A 19,575-nucleotide genomic window follows, 5' to 3' on the forward strand; every position below is an offset into this window, starting at 1 on the left:
CCCTCTCCCGGGCCCTGCTGCGCCGCGGGCGCGGGCTGCGCTACACCGACCGGGAGTTCTACCTCGCCGCCATCCGCCGCGAGTTCCGCAGGAACCAGGGGCTGCAGCGGCCCGAGGACAAGGAGAGGCAGCTGGAGAAGGGGCGGGCTTTCCTGCAGAGCAATCTCGGGGGGCTGGTGTAGAGATTCCCGGCAGCTCCTTCGTCTTTCCAAAATCTCCTCGTCAACCGAAAGAGATAATTGATGCTCCCTGCCCAGCACTGTCCTGAAGAAATCTGGAAGGTGCTTCCACGGGCACGGCAGGAGGTCTCTCCTGTTCTCCTTACAAATGCGTTAGGTCACAGGTAGGTCATTCACAACGATGTAACCACGTTCTTGGTGCTGTTAGTACAGTTTGCTTTGTGAAAGTGCGGGGTTTTTTTGCCTAGGGATGAAGAATGGATTCCTGGTTCATCAGACCAGCAGCAAAAAAAAATAGCTTGGCATTAGGAAAACCTAAGGGCAGTTTTAAACCACTCTGAAGCTTAGACACTGACTTAGGAAACAGATCTCAACTCAGGCAGGAAGAGTTTCCTGGTGTTTTCATGGAGTTTCACTAAGGATCAATCTATGGGTGCAGAGGTGACAAAGTGTGTTTTACACATGTAGTTGGCTAGAGAGACTGTTTAAATGTAAATACCAAGATCAGGTTAAAAGAGAATTGGAGGAAAAAGTATATGTGTAAGGAAATACTAATGTTCATGTCATACATGACTCGTAGGAGAGTCAAACCCACCAGCCTTGAGGGCAGGAATAAATGTCCAGTGAAAGCAAGGGAGCTGTTCCCTTTCTGGTGTGTTGTGGTCTCTACGGTTGATTCTTGGGTGTCTTTGAAGTATCTAGGACATCCATTGTCCAACAATGAATCTGGGGGAGTGGATACTATGAGAGTGCCTGTCAAATCTTGGGAAGACTCTGATTTGTTCTGGGCAAGCAGTTGAGCATCCCTGCATCACCTTGTCTGTGAGTGAAATAACATGCATTAGGTTGAGAATAAGAAAACTAATTGGCATTTTAAAAGCCCTACTTTGGTTGAGAAGCACGAATTGAAAAGGGTGGTCATTGAGTTTTACATAATATATTTGGTTTTAATGCAAAATATTGTTGAAGTAAATCTTACTTTCTTTTTTTTAAAAAAACATTAGATGACTGCAAATTAAACCTGCTTAAATGAGAGTCCAGTGGAGGGCAACAAAGATTGGGGGATTGGAACATCTCCCTTATGGGGAAAGGCTGAGAGAGCTGGGCCTCTCTTCTTCCCTGGAGAAGGCTGAGGGGAGACCTTATTAATGCCTACAAGTATCTAAAGGGTGGGTGCAAGGAGGATGGAGCCAGACTCTTTTCAGTAGTTCCCAGTGACAGGATGAGGGGCAACAGGCACAAGCTGGAACACTGGAAGTTCCATTTAAATATGAGGAAGAACTTCTTTACAGTGAGGGTGACAGAGCACTGGAACAGGCTGCCCAGGGAGGTTGGTGAGCCCCCTTTTCTGGAGATATTCCAAACCCACCAAGATGCAGTCCTGAGTAATGCACTCTAAGGGATCCTGCTTTAGCAGGGGAGTTGGATGATCTCTAGAGGTCCCTTCAAACTCTGACAATTCCATGATTAGAGGCCGTATCAAATCTGGGATGTTTTTTCTCAGGTCATAAACGAAGCTGGAAGCAGAGAAATGTTGTCATTTCAGAACTTGGTCAGTACAGGCGTTCTGACATGCCTGGGACTGAGAGGGGAGATAGTGAAAGAGGCTGCAGGGTTAGGTTGTCCCATCCTGTGTCCCCATGCCAAGACCCCAGGAGCCTGGACCGTGGGGGGCAGGAGCAGGCCTGCGTGTTTTGACCTGTTTGCTGAAGGCTCCCGCTCTTTCCAGGTGGGATGGCGGGCGCGGGGCCGCGCAGAGGGAGGAAGGATGACAACGGCATCGGCACGGCCATCGACTTCGTGCTGTCCAACGCCCGGCTGGTGCTGGGCGTGGGGGGAGCTGCCATGCTGGGCATCGCCACGCTGGCCGTCAAGCGGGTGAGCCACCCTGCAGGGCACGGGGCACTGGAGAGGAGGGGTGGGAAGGGAAAAGGCCGGGGATGCTGGCACTAGGCTCTGGGTAGAATGCAGACGTTGGACCTTTAGCGACTCAGGCTGGTGATGTTGCTTTAGATGTATGACCGGGCAATCAGTGCTCCCAGCAGCCCCACTCGCTTGAGCCAGTCGGGAAAGAGAAGCTGGGAAGAACCAAACTGGCTGGGCTCCTCCTCACGCCTGCTGAGCCAGGACATGAAGACCAACCTCAGCCGCTCCCTGCAGACCCTTCCCACCGATCCTTCGGCTGCAGACACAGGTAAGGAGCAGGGGGATTCCCCTGCATTGCAAAATCACCCAGGGTCACAAACCCTGGATTCATTTAGTGGAAGGGGAGAAAAGAGAATGTTCTGTCTAGCCCAGCATTTTTGTGTTTTTCTTTTAAGCAGGTCTACTGATAACTTCAAGAGTTAGAAGTCAGATTGGGAACTAGTGAATAGTCATCTGTTTGCATTCTTCATTCCTCTCATGACCTCATGGTTTTAAGGTTTATTCTCCCTCAGTCTTTTATCTTTCAAGCTCAATACTTACCTGTGAAATCCTTCCTGATAAAAAGCTACTCCATTCCTTTCAAGCTCTTTGTTACTTTTTTTTGGACCATTCCAGTTTGTCTTTTTAGAGGAGAATATTCAAATGTTGAATGTCCTAGCAATTTAAAATAGTAATTCCTATGTTATTTTTTTCTACCCTTTTTCTAATAATTTCTGGAACACTGTTGGCTTGTTTAGTACTGCTTAATGCTAAGTCAAGTCTTTATCACATCACTGAAAGTCACCTACAGTCTTTTTGAGAGGAGATGATAATTGATGTAGAGTCAGTTGGTGTTTGTTGTTTGTGGTTGGTTGGATTTTCTCATTGGTTTTACTTTCCATCTCTAGTCATGTCAGGAGTTTTATACTTGGTGATTTAAAATAAAAATCAGGGACCTTCTTAGATTGAGTTGCTTTGAATCTGAGAAGTAACAATCAAGCTTTAAATTGATTTCCGGATTTTCTGCAAAAAAAGTCAGCTTCAGGATGGCAATGGATTTTCTTCTGAGGAGATGTTAAATAACTAGACAGCTGTGTTAAATGCGGTCTAGATCATTTGGCTGGACACCCGAAAGATGAGGATTGAGGAATAAAACCTTGGATGATGGCATCTTGCATTCTTGACGTAGAAAGTTCAGAGAGAAAAATAAGTTTTTTCATGAACAGGCAATGAAGTCTAGTTCCTTGTGGTTTGCAGGGTTTTGCCTTTTCACATAAACCCTGGAATCTGTCCAAAAAACCCCAGTGGGACAAGAGACAGCAGCTGCTGAGGCTGGGCAAGGGTCGGTCTGCACGCAGCTTGGTCAGTCATTCTGTGTTGCCAAACGCCTCTTGCCAAAGAAATGTGCAACAGCTGCTTGCCTTAATGGGCCCACTGACTCGGGGGTTTCTCATGCACCTGTACCACAGCTCTTCCAGAGGTCTCTTAGGTCTGTAATTCTTCCTTCAATCGATAACTTCTGAAACTCTTGGTAGTTATTAAGAAAAGTCCAAAGATGGATGGGAAGCGTTGACCTATTTCTTTAGGAAACCAGTCAGAAAAAAAGGGGCTTAGAGACTTTATGTGGGTTAGATGTTGTTTAATAACACAGATGGCAGCATGAAGTGTTGTACTGTTCTGTTGTGCCCAAGGCTGTGCTCTCTGCTCTGTGGCCAGTGAAAGTTCAAGGGAAGTTTTCACTGGGGCTATGACTGCCTGAGCTCTGCTGGCCCCAAGATGTGTCATCTCACCATCCTGATTGGTGTTGATCAGACTCCTGACAACTGTTCCATTTCCAAGTGGCACATTCTTCCCGGATCTCACACCCTAGCCAGTTCTGGGTTTTGCTGATAATTTGTAAAAAATCCATAATAATGTTAAAAAACTTAATGAGATCATGACGGTTGTTCAGCAGCGTTTGATCCACTGGTTTGGCATCATGTTGAAAAGCTTCTGAACAGATAACAGTGCTGGATGTTTGAAGAACTGAGGTACTGGCCACGCAGCCATTAAAATTACTTCCTTGTGCACAATGTTAGCCTTGTTCTTGATAAATTCCAAATCTAGTGACTTGTTTTCCTCCAGTTTGATGCTCGTAGTGCCATATTTTGAAGTTTCTCAGCAGCTCCCTTTTGCCTGGTACCTGTGTCCAGCATGCAGAACATCTGCTGAAAGCTTTTTGAGCAGCTCTCAGTAAAACGCCCCAGACGATCAACAGCTCTTCTGGTGTCTTGCAGACTTTTTCCGAGCCACGAAGCCCAAGCCATCTGCCAAGAGGAGCCAAGTGGAGCTGAAAAAGTCCCGCCTTCGCCTGTCTCTGCAAGAGAAGCTCTTTGCTTACTACCGGAGGAAGGTGGCCATCCCAGGGGAGGAGCAGGCTCGGGCCAAGCAAGCTGCCGTGGACATCTGCGCGGAGCTGCGCAGCTTCCTGCGAGCCAAGCTGCCCGACATGCCCCTGCGGGACATGTACCTGAGCGGCAGCCTCTACGATGATCTGCAGGTAATTCTGGGGCCGCGTGATGGGTCGTTACTCAGAAGGCTGACTAGGCAGGGGCATGTCAGGCTTCCCTCTTGGCAGTGCTGGCTCAGCATTCCCACCGTGGAGCCGGGCGTTGGTTCCTGCAGTACGGTTTGAATGGGCATGACTAGGCTGCTCTAGCTTTGTCTGTGACGAGTTTGCTTTTTGCTGTTTTATTTCTCCAGATTATCCCAACCCTTTTTTCCTTCCCCTCTGTCTTCCTCCTTAGCTGTGTGTTTTCTTGCTGTTTCTCCAGTAGACCTCTGTTTTCTCTCTCTCCCTTCTGTCTCTTCCCAAAGACGTGATACTCCCTTAGAACTCCTATGTATTCATGTAGGTCTTCCCTACTCTTTTTTTTTTTTTTTTTTTTTTAATGCATGGCAGACCTGGATTGGACAGCAGTCCCTGCTGCATGTCTCCCTGATGGCAAGATGCCCGTGGCTATAGTGAGTGATTCAGAGGCACACTTTTTTGTTTGAGTCAGAGCTCTGGAATGGAGTGTCAAGTGTCCAGTGAAACTTAAGAGCTGTGGTCTTAAGCACACTGGTGAAAAGGGATCTTTAATGACCTTTTCCTAACAATGTGACAGACTGGGTGAGGGCAGTACCTAGTTGTAGCATGGGATAACAAAACCATGGCAACTTCAGCTTGCTTAGAAACATAATACTCTGCCTCCTGTTTTAAATTATCGTATTGTTGCTGTGCCCTGGGTCAGTTGCATCTCAAATCCAAAGAGTGGAATAAGGCTGCTTTTGCAGCCCAGAAAGCCAACAGTATGCTGGCCCTCATCACAAGAAGCATGGCCAGCAGGTCAAGGGAGGTGATTCTCCTCCTCTACTCTGCCCTGGTGAGATCCCACCTGGAGTACTGTGTCCAGTTCTGAAGCTGCACCACAAGAACCTGCTGGAGTAGGTCCAGAGAAGGGCCACAAAGATGATCAGAGGGTTGGAGCACCTCTGCTAAGAGAACAGGCTGAGAGAATCGGGGTTGTTCAGCCTGGAGAAGAGAAGGCTCCAGGGAGACCTTATTGTAGCCTTTCAAAACTTAGCCTATAAGAAAGATGGGAACAAGCTTTTTAGCAGGGCCTGTAGTGATTGTACAAGGGGTAATGGTTTTAGACTGAAAGGGTAGATTTAGACTGGATACTAGGAAGACATTTTTTCAATGAGAGGGCTGATACAGTGGAACAGGTTGCTCAGAGAGGTGGTAGAACATTCAAGGCCAGGTTAGGCCATGTCTGTGAGCAGCCTGATCTAGTTGAAGATGCCCCTGCTCACTGCAGGGGGGGGCTAAACTAGATGACCTTTAAAGGCCCTTTCCAACCCAAACTATCCTATGATTCTTTGACTTAGAACAACAGAAGGCAAAATGATTTGGCTATATGCAGTCCCTGTCAGGTCTTGGAAGTATTGAAATATCTCGAAATAGTACATACAGTATAAGCACTAGCTTGGGTTATGGCTTGGAGTTATTCCACTGGCAATGGGAAATAGTCCTTCAGAATGTCTTTTGACAAAGGGAGGCTGCGAATCCCATGCAGAGAGGAGAGTGCGGCAGCTGAGTCCTTATTTGAAGTTCCTTTGAACAGAAGGCTATCTAAAGGTGGTGAATAAAACTGAGTATGGAAAGGGAAAGCTTGTTCTTACTGACTTTTCTCTCTTGTGAAAGGTGGTGACAGCTGACCACATCCAGCTCATTGTGCCTCTGATGCTGGAGCAGAACCTGTGGTCATGCATCCCTGGGGAGGACACCATCATGAACATTCCTGGCTTCTACTTGGTGCGTCGGGAAAACCCTGAGTACTTTCCCCGTGGGAGCAGCTACTGGGACCGCTGTGTGGTGGGAGGTTACCTTTCCCCCAAAGCTGTAGCAGACACCTTTGAGAAAGTTGTAGCTGGCTCCATCAACTGGCCAGCAATTGGTTCTCTCTTGGATTATGTGATCCGTCCAGCAGCTCCTCCAGCAGATTTGACACTGGAAGTCCAGTATGATCCAGGACGGCATCTTTTTATTGACTTCCTGCCATCCCTGACCCTGGGTGACATCATCCTTGTGGCCAGACCCCATCGATTGGTCCATAATGACAATCTGTGGCGACTGAGCCTGCGGCCAGCAGAAACGGCTCGCCTCCGAGCTCTGGACCAGGGTGATTCTGGCTGCCGTTGCTTGTGCCTGAAGATCTTCAAAGCGATATGCAAGTTGAACCCAGCCCTGGGCCACCTCACTGCCAGCCAGCTCACCAATGTCATCCTGCACCTATCCCAAGAAGAGTCTGACTGGTCCCAGGACATGCTGGCTGATCGCTTCTTGCAGGCACTGAAGGGGTTGATCCGCTACTTGGAAGCAGGTGTCCTCCCAAGTGCTCTGAACCCCAAGGTGAACTTATTTTCAGAGCTCACCCCTGAGGAAGTGGATGAGTTGGGATACACCCTCTACAGCTCTCTCTCAGAGCCAGAGGTCTTGCTGCAGACGTAATGGGGCCTTACTGGGGGAAGTATTGATAGGGGTTAGCCAAGGTGGACTGCAAAATGTGTCTCCTCCACTTCTCTCTCTCTCTGTCTCCTTTTAGTTCATTATTTCTTCCTTCTGTGGAGTTGGTGCTCCCACTGGATTTCTTGGTGCTACTGGTCCATTTCCACCATCTCTGCCCCAACAGGTACCCGTTGGCTAGGGAAAAGAGGCTAAAACTGCAGCGTGAAGATTTTTGCTTAAATTCTGCTGACGTTTAAGTGTCTACCAAAAAAAAAACCCAGACAGACTATGCACTTCTTTTGCCTTTAGTACACTTAATTGCAGCAAGTCCATTTTGGTCTGAAGAAGGTGGAACTGGGCTGGTAAATCCAAGGACAATTTTAGCAGAATTGCGTTGAGGTCCTGTCCTTTCCTTCAGTCTGATTTTACCCCATGTTTCTTTTTCTCTGCTTTGCTACACTCTTGTTATTTTTTCTTCTTCTTTTGGGTCCCTTTGATCCAGTTGTGCAGGGCAGACTGAGCAAGATGTTTTGGATAGGGCTGGGTTTTTTCTAATCCTCGAGTGGGTAATTATTACACTGGCAGTATTTAGGGATGTAGACCTTGGAAGAGAAGAATGCCAGCTACTCCTGCTTCTATGGAGCCTTCTCATCCCTTGCAAGCTGGGTTCAGGGATAAGGGCAGAGGCGTGTCCAGTCTGCTGTGATACAACCTCCAGTGTGGACAATTCTCACTGAAGCTGTCGCAGGAGAGGAGGAAGCCTTTGTGGTCTGGCTGTGTGATGAGGCCAAAGGAGCTGCGCTTGCCATTCCTGCCTAGCCAGATCCACTTCCGTGTTGCTTGTGGGAATGGCCCTGGGAATGCAGAGCAGAGCAGCTCCTTAGATGTCTGTCTGTGGCCTAGAGGAAGAGAGACTGATTATGGGGGAGGGGTGGGAGACACATATGGGAACATGGATTATTTTTTTTCATCTTGTCCCCCAGAGCTTATGGCTGTTCTGGTTTATAGGAGGTGGAAGCAAGACTGCATGCCTCAAAGGGCTTTATAATAAGCACACGTAAGCCAGATTCTCACCAGCTGTAAGTCTTTGAAGGTGAGGGGACTGAACTGTTGTCATCAGCAAGGTTCTGTCCCATATGCTGATACTAGGGTAGACTTACAGAGCTGGCATTTAGAGATAAGTTGACTTTGCTGTCTGCTCTCAGTATGTTTTTAGTCCCCTTCTCAGCCACCTCAGAACTGCGTCTGTCCATCCTCTTCCTCATTCCCATGTGTTGACTTCCCAGTGCTTCCCAGTTACTCTTAGAAAGCTGGTGAGGGCACATCTTCCCCGTTCTGTCTCTTTGGACCTATTGGCAATGCAGTTCTGCCCACTTGTGTTTACAGCTGCCATCCTGTTCTCCTTCAGCTGCCCTCCCATCTACTGCTGCTGGACTGCAGTATGGCTTTCAGGGGGCAGCTGCTGTACTGTTGATATCTCCTACACTAGCCACGTGGACTCTGTATACTCTGCATTCAGTATTCTGGTCTCCTGTCTTCAAAAAGGGGGAGGGAGAGTGTCCCCCCAAATCTGGGGCTGTCTCTCTCTCAAAAGACCAGCACAGCTGCCGTTACAGAAATGTCCTTGCCTTTCCCCAGCTTTAGTAATCGTTTTTCCCCCTTGCTGTCCAGCTTCCCTAGCCAATGGAGATGGGCACTGCAGCAGCAAGAGTTTGGAGGGAGCAGGATTCCTTCCTCTCAAGACTTTCCCCCACCTTTGTCAGATAAGTTTCAAGGTGAATTTCAGGAGTAGAACCACAGGGGGAGTCTTTAGCCCTTGTTTTCTTTTTAGAGGCAGTGCTGGTGAGATGAGGGTGGGAGCATCTTTCTCGGGCAATCTGTCCTTTTTAGCCAATGTGTCAGATAGTATTCTGTATACAGTGATAACACAATGTTGCATTTTAAATTATTTAATCCTTAGGGCACCTGGTATTTTCTAGACTGCCAGATGCATACTTTGAAGTTTGTGTGTATATATAAAATCTGTAGTCTATGAAAGGTTAGCAGAAATGTCATTTGTATGATTTTGTGTTTTGTGCAGCAGTCAGTATTGGTCTGCTGTTGATTGCTATTCACTCTGGCTCCTGGATTTTTTCCCTTCTTTCTTTCCCTGCCCTCCACTGCCATTCTGATGTCAGCCTTCATACCCTAGAAGCAGATAGATGAGACTTGGAGCCTGTAGGCTATTGGGGGAAATTCCCCTTTCTTCTAATTACTTGAAGGTCAGCAAAAATATTAAAATATTGGGATTGTCAGGAGTTCCTTGTAAGTTTGTTTCTTCCGTGTGATCTCACCCCTCACTTGGTGCTGACTCCAATAGCACCGTCTTCACACAGAATTGAGCAGCAACGACAGATACAAAAAAGGTGATAACATGAGCAGGAAGAAGCTGCTGTCTGAGCTGCCTGGAGGACAGTTGCCACATACTTATCAGTGTATAGAATTTTTTATATAAAGGCTTTTACTTCATCCTGGCAACCTAATTAATTAATATTTTATGGCCATTTCTTGCTGCTATTGAGCTCAATTTATGCATCAAATGGAGACTGAAGCTGCCTTTTTGCCTTTCTGTAGATTTTGCTCCACTTCACTTGAATCACCTCCATCGTTTCTTTACACTTTCTTCCCTCCTCTGAGCTAGCCAGAAGCCTGTTCTCAGGAGGCAGATGCTCACTTCCACAGGCAGCCACCACGGTGGGCAGTAGCTGCCCTGCCAGTGGCAGTCTCACCAAAGGCCAAAGATGTAATAGCTCACAGGAACACTGTGACTAGGAGTATTTTGAGAGCAGCATCAGGCATCAGAGGCAGGGAAGAAGGAGCAGGATAAGTATGCAGGAAATTTATGCTAATGCCATACCCAGCCTATGGGTTAAACAGACTGTTGCAGGGTCTTTAGAACTGGCACCTTTAAGTATTAAATGTGTTTAAATGTACAGCCCAGAGGGCTGCCTTACTTGTCAAAAGTTGGCTCCTTCCTTGTCAAAACTAGCACAGAGCAGGAGGACCTAAAGCTGAATGTGAAAAGGGCAGCTCCTGGCCACCTTCCTGGCCGAGCAGCTCAAGAGACAAATTGATTGTAAGGGACCCAGAGTGTGTGTTTGGTTGCTTGCTGCCTGGGCTCCAAGAATTCCTCAGTGTGTTCTGCTATAGCTTCACTCCTGTGAGCTTCCCAGGAGATTGTTGTCTGCTTCCCTGTAACCAATGGGGTGAGGACCAGCTTGCTCAGCAATGGGATTTCACTACTGCTGAGCTCCACTGCAAATCCTTCAAGTCAGATGGATGTCTTTTCCAGTCTTTAAAAGCAATTATGGAAACAAGAGGCTGTTTTCTGTCTCCTGGTGAGCTGCCATCAGGGCCCTCTCTCTTAATGTGGATACTCACAGTGAGAAGTGAAGAGATGATGCCCCATCTCTCCCAGGTCTGGAGAATATGTGGATTTGTATAGGGGAAAGTCTTAAGTGCATGGTCTGTGACAAGAGTGTGTGAAATTCCAAAATAAAATTACTTTCCACAGAAGTCTGGTTGTCTCTGATGTGTTTATAAACAAAGGAACATCTCTGCTTTCACCAGTTTTATGCTGACATAATTCCGCCCCATGGTGAGTGCTTGGGGACCAACATGCCCCTTGCTGATTCACTTGCTTTCCCTTTGCTGCTCTGGGCGCTCTGCAACTTGCCTTGAGAGAGCAATCAGTGCAGCTCCTGGCAGCATCCATACCAGTCACAAGATGATGTGTAACGATGGTGCTGTACCTCCCATCCTTTCCCTGATCACCTGCGTGCCCGGGCAGGCAGCAGCTTTCATGTGGCTCCCCAGACTTCACAGGCTTCCGTGCCTCTTTAATATTAAACTTTCCTGTGCTGATTCCCTCGCCCTTGCTCAGTCACAGGCTGGTTTCCAAGTGTCAATCCTCTCTTATCCCAGCATCAGCCTGGAGGTGGTGAGGAAGCTGCTGCCCTGGGAAAGGGGGGGCTTGTGCCTGGTGTGTTGAAGCTCTTTGCAGTGAGATCCTGTTTTCTGTGGCTACCTGGGAAGGTGGGGCAGAAGCGTTGGATGTCAAATCAAAGCGTGAAGTGATGCTGCTTTTGATGGATCCTGGGCTCCTTAGTTCTGGGAAGACAGGCTGTGGTGACAATGTCCTGTGAGGCTTGTTTTAATGAAGCCTCAGCAATCAACATTTAACTATTTTGGAGGGTATGTTATGAAACAAAGGGACTCTACATCTCTAACATATTCTTTTTCCTGAGAGCCCTTGCCTGTGTTGTTTTGTTCTTTTCCTTTAATCTGTTCTGTGGTAGAAGCAGATCAGATGAGATCAAGCACATTTCATGTCATATGGAGACTTACGGGAACAGCTAAAAGGAGCTGCTCTGTTGGAATCTGTGCCAGGTATTACCCGCACAAGGTAATAGCCTGGAAAGCCTAGAGCTTGCAACACATATTTAATGTATACAGTGGTTTGCACCTTTGCATAAAAGCTGTCCTGGCATGAATAGGGAGGAAAGATCAAAAGATAGGGGTTTGTTTAATGTAGAGAAGGAATAATTGAGGTGAGTCAGGATCATTGCTTAAAAGTATGGAAAAGGTTGCTACAAAGAAGAGGAGCTTAAGGTTCTCCAGGCTGCAGAGACTCAGCATCTCTTTTGTTTTTAGCCTAAGAAACAAAGAGCTTAGGAGGAAAGTGAAGTTTTGAAAAAGCAAAATAGTTTGCATGTTTTGTTATATAACCACAGTCTTGTCCTGGTAATGAACTGTGGCTGAGCTTCCATTTTACTTACTTATTTTTGCATCTCTTCATTTTAAAAATAAGTAAGTTCCAGCCTGGTTGTTCTGTATCCAGTCTTAGGCTGGAGGAGAGAGGGTGAATGGTGCCCCAAATTTGAGATGATCATGCTGAAGTGTTGAGCTGTATGATAAATGTTGCTTTTTTTTTTTTCTCCCCCCAGATACTTAATCACCTCTGTGTTTTTGTTAAGGTTTATTTTGACATTCTAAACTCCAGAAAAGCTGCAAACAGCTGCTGCTTTTTAAATTTAGTCTCATGGAAAAAAAAAGAGGAGCCTCTTCCAAATGAGGGGCTGCTCTTCCAAATAAGATGAAATATGTTGGCCAGCTACCCACACCAGGTACAATTCAATGGCTCCAGCATGGATCACTGAGTCTGGGACTGGGTCTTGAAATGTTGGGCTTTACTCACAGAGGCAGCAAGTAAGAAATGGGAGATTCTCCCTCCTACCAGTGAAACCCAGTATTGGCTTCCAGCCCTGGGAGGACTGCTGCAGTGCAGACACTTGGAGAATGGTTTAAGGTATCTGGATTTTATCTTCTTTATCCTTGTCAGGCTGAGTTTTATGATCTGAGTTTATGAAGAAATATCCTTCTGTTCCTTTTTTTTTTTAAAAAAAAAAAAAGAATCAAAACCTTCTTAAAATAGCTGTCATGTAATCAGTGAGTCCCCTACAATCAGCAGTAGGACAGTGTAGAAATTTGACTGGCATATTCTGAGAAGGACAGCATTGTTCACAAGTCACAGAGCCAGAAATGTGGTGGTCAGCAGACTAATAATATCTTAATAGTATGTGATCCTGTGGAATAATCTTGCAAATGGTAAAGTGAAAGAGGGGTGGTCAAACCAATGGGTAAGGCAGGTAAGATCTGAAATCACTCCATACATGGAAAGTGTTCTTGTTTTATGAATAGCAGGAGAGTGGGAGACAGAGTTTGGCTGACAGAACTCAGACTCTTCATGATCTTAAGCCTTCCTAAGTGCTCACACAGAAGTCAGTTCTGAACAAAATCACTTTAAACACACTAAAAGTCAGATTGATTTTTACTTTGCTGCCCTGGTTCAATTTCTCTGGCTCCAGTGACTAAGTCGCTCTTTGATCTATCTATTAACACTCAGTGTTAAGCTTCTCAGGGGAAATATATATATATATATATAAATTCTAACCACATTTTTCATTAAAAGCCTTCCCCATACAAATAATGGGCAAAAGTTGCTCGCTTGAGTTTTCAGTTTTATTCTAGGCTTTCTTTTTTAGGCAACAGTTCCCTTGGTTCAGCTCAAGCCCACCCCTCCCCCTGCCTCCCACTGTGGCAGAATTGTCACCATTCCACAGAAGCACGGGGTGATATACTGTCCCATCAGACATGCCACTACTGTTATCCCAGTTGGGTAAAACTCTTCTGACTCATTCTGCTCAGCATTGCAAAGGACAGAGACCAAACAGGCAACAGACACAAGGGCATAGATTGCAAATGATGGAGTGTTCAGGCTCTTTACCTGTCCCATGACAAAAAATACTTCAAAACTCATAATACCCTGGCAGGCTTCATACTCCTTTGAAATGCAAAAAGCAATCATTCCTGGAAGCAGTATGGCAGAGAGACATTTTTGCCTTCAAATTCTTTAATTTATTTAGCACAGAGGATAGTTATGGCCTTGGGCATAATAACTGCTGCCACTTAGGTAGATAATATAATCTGAATTATGTTCAACTCCTGGTTGTTTGTAGCAGTGGTGAAATGCTGTCAGGGGGCCTGAGGTACACTGAAGCAAAGATGGTGCAAGACACAGTAATCCCATAGAGCCACAGCTCTCCCGTTGCTTGTTAGAGAGCATGTTGGCAGGGGTCCCAGCTTCCTGGCACTCAAGTGGAGGTTGTTTTTTGCTGAGGCAAGCGTGTGACCAAGGCACAAACCTTCTCTTTTCCAAATCACTGTCTGTGGTCACGAAAGAGACTAGAACACATCTAGTCCAGTGCCTTTTCTTGAACATTGAGCTACTGACTTGGATTAGGAATCTTTCTTTTTTCCTCCCTCCCTCCCTCCCTCCCTTCCTCCCTTCCTTCCTTCCTTCCTTCCTTCCTTCCTTCCTTCCTTCCTTCCTCCTCTCACTCTCGATTCCTTCCTCCCTTCCTCCCTTCCTCCCTTCCTCCCTTCCTCCCTTCCTCCCTTCCTCCCTTCCTCCCTTCCTCCCTTCCTCCCTTCCTCCCTTCCTCCCTTCCTCCCTTCCTCCCTTCCTCCCTTCCTCCCTTCCTCCCTTCCTCCCTTCCTCCCTTCCTCCCTTCCTTCCTCCCTTCCTCCCTCCCTCCCTCCCTTCCTCCCTTCCTTTCCTCCCTTCCTTTCCTCCCTTCTCTTTCTTACTTTTTTATTACTTTTGTGTTTTCTTTCTTAAGTAAGAAGAGAAAGTTAATAAAGAGTGATCCATCTTCAGTCGATCACTTTGCACTGCAAAGTGCAAAGGGGATGCTTGGTGTTACCAGCAGCTTGGATTCCCAAGCCTTGTAGCCTGGAACAGACTTCACCCTTTTGTGATCAGACAGAGCCTGCCTTGCCTAGTGGCAGTGACACTGTGGCACAAGTAAGTGAAGGCAGTGGACTGAGAAGTCACAGCATCTATTCAATATGATACTTTGGCCACAAAGTCTTCTTTGGGCACTGTTACCCAGCTTGCCCATGGCCAGTGCCCTTGTAATGCACCTGAGGAGGCTCTGCTGAGACCATGCACAAGCCTGTGCACAAGTGCAGGGACCTGAGATTCTCAAAGTCTTTCAAAATAATCTCCTTTCTGGCATCCTTTGCCAAATCTCCTAATGCAGAGGCCTTAGGAGGGAAAATGACAGTCATGACAGTAATTCAGGAAAAAGCTATAAACTCAATGATATCCTGAGTCAACATCTACCAGGAATTTCTCTCCTCCCCTATAAACAAGTCTATATTAAAACAGGTCAAAGTCTGCTGGTAGATTCCAGCCACCAAGCAGCTGCTGTCTATGAAAAAGAGAAAAAAATATTACTAAATAATGTCTGCAGTGTTCCTCCCTGGGGACCTGGGGAGCTACAACTTCAGTGATAGTTTATCCCCCAATGAGCTTCACTGCTTCATCCGAACTACCTGGTTTGTCTATGCTCATGCTGAAGTAGCCTGCCAGCAACAGAGACAGAGATCTCACAAGGTATCCCCAGGATCCTTCTTTTGTGTCATTAATAGTATATAACCATTCACAGTCTCTCTTCCTGGCCTTATCAAGACAACTCTGAAGTTATGTGAAGTTAAAACCAAATCTCCAGATGGAGCACACAGGGCATAGTCTGGTGTTCTCAGCCCTTCATTGATCATTTCATTGCACCCTCTCTCCCCTCACTGAACAGAGAGGCTGAAATAACTCAAGCTCAAATAACTTTCCCACCTGCTTCAGACAAAGTTGCCAGTTTAGGTGCCAGGTTCAGGTGTGCAGTTGGACTGATAGAGCAAGGAATCTTCATTCTGCTGAGTCTAAAGGGCAGTGAGACGGTGGAAGACAAGCCCACTAACATGGTGACAGGCTGTTAACTCACCCACTGGTGGCTGTGGCTAAGTTGCTGCAGTCTCATAACCCAAACCTGTCAGCCTCAGCTCTCACTAACTTCACACAGCTAGAAAGGAAGGAACGTGCATTGTCACTCTCCTCTTCATCCTTTTGCACACAAAGCTACAAGGCACCTGCCATGTGTGACTCCCGCAAGTGCTTATAACCTACAGATACATAACTTTTGTGGTAGGCACTGAACACACAGTCTGGGGAGGTGGATATCACTTTAACTACTAGTTCTCATGTGAAGAAGAACTGCTGCCATGAGACTTGTGACTGTTCTTTTATTGCTTGGACAACTGGAAGGCTTTTGTGTGCTAAACTGCTCCCACGTGTGCTACTGCACATGAGGGATTATTCTTGACCCTCAGGTCCTTTCATCATCATAAAACAAGGCTGAACGAGAAGAAAACCAAAAAGATCCACCAGTGGTCTGAACAAAAGTCAGCAACCCACCCCCCCTCCCGCCTTTCACACATATTTTTTGCTGCACATAATTTTCAACCAGTTGTAGCTTTGCTCAAGAAATTCATGCTTGGGCAAGTTACAAGTAAAAACTCACCTCCCTCGTACCAGATTTGCACAATGTTTTTATCTGTGGCCTCTGGCCACAGCCCGGCTGATTCTGAGTAACTGAGCCTCTGGAGAGCCATCTTGTCTGAGCTACCAGCATGTGCTTGGCGTGCCCACGTTTGCACAGTAAGAAAAATGTAGGTGGACAACCAGGATTGTTTCCATTTCTGTCTCAAACAATTGAACTGTAAGCTGCAAATGTAAATTGCAGATTTAATCTTTTTTTTTTTTTTTATTAGCCTAATTTTAAATGTCAGCGATATTTACATGACAGGATGGAAGCACAAGACAGTGAGGGAGTTAATAAGCAATGAATGATTTATTAGAGATTCCATTTGGTGCACTAGTGCAAAACAAATGCGGCAGAGCATATGGCTAACTGATTTTCTGTTTGCATATAATAAAAGATGGACAGTAATACCTCCCAGCCTGATCTTCAATCAAATACATTTGCTTTTCAATCTAGTTTTAAAATGGCAGGTCTATAAAGCAATCCCTAAATAGCTTATGATGAGAATCTGGCAGAAAAGATCCTTTGGATACCTGTTTGTGCCGCATGAGGAGCGAAGCAACCGAGCACTGCAAATTAGCCTGTGCTGTAGAGGTTGTAAGTAATTCCCCCATGAAATCGATCAAAATGTCTAGCTGCTTTGCCTCATTCCTTCTTTGTGTTTCCCCCAGCACACTGTCTCCAGAAAAAACTCCTTCTGGTCTCTGGAAATGCTTTGCTAATTGAAGTGTGGGGTAAGGCTTCCTACCCCTTCTGCTGGAAGCTTAGCAGGACAGAAATCATTACAAGAATCCCCTCAGGGACTTGCCCTCACACTCATTCTGCAAAGCAGGCAATGCCCCCTCTTCCCCAGCCACCCCAGCAGGGCCCAGCGCCAACCAAAAGCCCACCTGCCCCTTCCTCAGGGCACCAAGGCTCAGTGGGGACTCAAAGCCACCTGCCCAGTGCCACCAAAGGGGTCATGTGCTGGCCTGATGCAGCATCTGCCAGCAAGTCTCCCTGGCTGAGGCTTTCCCAGCACTTCAGGAAAGGGCAAACATCTCCATCTTTTTTGCTTTTGCCAGTTTCCTTCCCAGCCCCAGCAATACTTGCTGCTACAGAGGCCCACGAGTACTTCCCTGCCCCCCACCCCACTGACAGTCCCTGAGAGCATCCTATAGAGACAGTCTAGACTGCGCGAGGAGATGTTACTATGGAAACATTTACGTCCTCCCTGTCTTTTGTGTACTTAATAACAGCATTCAGTGTGTTTATCTCCTGTATGCTTGCTGGTGAAAGAATAAAACCTCTTTTGCTTTGCAATGTTAACTCTCGAAAAGAAAAAGGAAAAGAAAGGAAAAGAAAAGAAAGGAAAAGAAAAGAAAAGAAAAGAAAAGAAAAGAAAAGAAAAGAAAAGAAAAGAAAAGAAAAGAAAAGAAAAGAAAAGAAAAGAAGAAAAGAAACAGAGGTCATATATTGTCCCTTCATCTTAATAATGGAGGAGGGTGAATGGAGGAGTATTAGTTTTCCACCTCCTGGTGCTGCTGTTTCGCTGGAGGTGTCTTTCTGCAGTGCTGTATTTATCAAGGCAGTCCATCACTCCCCAGCAAGGTCACTTTGGCCTCTGGCCTGCAGTGAGCTCTGCACAAGCAGCTCCTTTCACTTGTGGCTGGCCCCTTCCTTCTGGGTCACAATAGATCTTACTTATCAGGGGAGCTCTCTATACTAAGGTACAGTATCCAGGGCAGGAAAATAACACCCATGGTGGTGAAGCTGTTAATGTGTCAGCAGGAGTTCATTGACCATGTACACAAATTAGTCTTCATTCAGAAGCCACTTTTTTTGTGCTGTAAATTCAGTTCTCTTCAGAGCTGCCACTTCTCTCCACAGTCTCTGAGCCACAAATATAATCTCCAGCAGTGGAAAGACACACCTTACAGACACTTCTGAGTTAGTACCAGGTAGCCAGTAGTTCTCTGCTTAGTAAATACTTGTCCTTTTCTTTGTAAAAGAAATCCCAATAAATTGTTACTTGGGCTGAAAGGAGTATCTGCTACATCGGCTGAAAAACCTTCACCACAAAGGAGAAACCTCTTGATGTGGTGTGTGCAAATGGAGAAAGGTGATTTAAAAAGGAATTGGGAACGCAGCTCATGAAATTATGTAACAACACGCAATTCTGTAACCCCTCAGGAAACAGGAGATAATATGCTGTTCATTAAATGCCTCGCTTCTGCTTGCTTGATTTCAGTTTTTGGATTGGGGCGTGTTAAATAATTTCCACCTGAGTTTGCACACTAAAAGGGAAACCAGGCAACTAGGAAACAGGCAGATCTGGGTTAAGTTCCTCATCGCATATTTAATTTTTGCTTGTGCGATTCTTGCTCACACACACCCAGAGTCCTTTCAGAGAAATCTCTAATTATCTTTTCAAGATGAAGGATTTGGTGTGTATAGCATTTCTGGTTATTTAGCTACGATTGCAATCAGACAAACACCCTTTTCTTTTTACTTCAAGGAGGGGCAAGCAGGCATGGCAGGGGATGTGAGAGCTCTCCCTGAGACAGGAAGGACATGGAAATGCTGTCCTCCCATCCAACCACCCACTTGGCTTCTTTAGAAGCTGCTGCATCCTCTAAATTTTGTTTTGAAGCAAGATCTGCCTGCTCCATTTATCAGAACAGTCATCTTAGATGGCTGAGCTGATACTGTGGTGCTTCCTAGAACTGGAGAACATTTTACTGTGCCTCCTCCATTTTAATGAGTCATTCCAAAATCTGTCCTTGCTTCTAGAGAAAGTAACCCAAAACAAAAACAAACAAGCAAAACAAAACAAACAAACAAAAAACAAAACAGAACAAAAAAAACCCCACACAAATCCACAAAGAGGAAAAAAATGCCTTTTTCATTCAGCAGCTATTGTTCAGTTTAGAGATGCGGAGTGACATACCCTGCTTTGTAGTGATGATGGTGACATCACACTGCTAAAAGTAGAAACTTGGTCACGCCCATCCTCGTGAATTATCAGTGAAGTCGTTTAATGAGTTCCAGATAAGTCACACCTGAGCAAACTCAGTGAAGGCCGCGGCTTTACACAAATACTACGGAGGCTCTGAGTGGGAAACAGTGGAGCTTTCTGCAGAAGCAGCTGAGAGCAAACTGACCTGCAGGATGATTACGCTTGAAAAAAGCACGGACCCACCACAGCTCCCAGAGCTGGTGGCACACCGTGAAGCTGGCAACGTGGGAAAGCAGCCGTTTGAAGCTGGGACAGCTCTAACACAGGGAGGAAGGCCGCAGCTGCCCACCCTCCCAGCTCACCACACCTGACGCTTGTCTGGCCTGAGGGAAACGATGAAGCGGCTGAAACCCAAACTGTTGGCCCCCGAGAGGCTCCTGCAGAGTTAGCTGGCCCACAGACCTCCCGGGGGACTGCACAGCCAGGCACAGGGGCAGGAACAGGGCTGCCTTCTTTCCTAGCAGCACCGCCTGCGGGGCCGCGACC

General features: G+C 46.4%; 1 protein-coding gene across 1 annotated transcript; it reads left to right on the top strand.

The window, feature by feature from the left end:
* Nucleotides 1-246: 246 nt before the first annotated feature.
* On the top strand, nt 247-7,277 carry MIEF1 (mitochondrial elongation factor 1). The gene is made up of 5 exons (XM_010004839.1): nt 247-343; nt 1,909-2,057; nt 2,193-2,373; nt 4,361-4,623; nt 6,310-7,277. The coding sequence occupies exons 2-5, from the start codon at nt 1,914-1,916 to the stop codon at nt 7,114-7,116; spliced, it is 1,395 nt and encodes a 464-aa protein (XP_010003141.1). The 5' UTR covers nt 247-343; nt 1,909-1,913; the 3' UTR covers nt 7,117-7,277.
* The last annotated feature ends 12,298 nt before the right edge of the window (nt 7,278-19,575 follow it).

Source organism: Chaetura pelagica, unplaced genomic scaffold (assembly GCF_000747805.2).
Source record: "Chaetura pelagica isolate M959 unplaced genomic scaffold, ChaPel_1.0 scaffold530, whole genome shotgun sequence".
In the NCBI taxonomy this organism is placed as follows: domain Eukaryota; kingdom Metazoa; phylum Chordata; class Aves; order Apodiformes; family Apodidae; genus Chaetura; species Chaetura pelagica.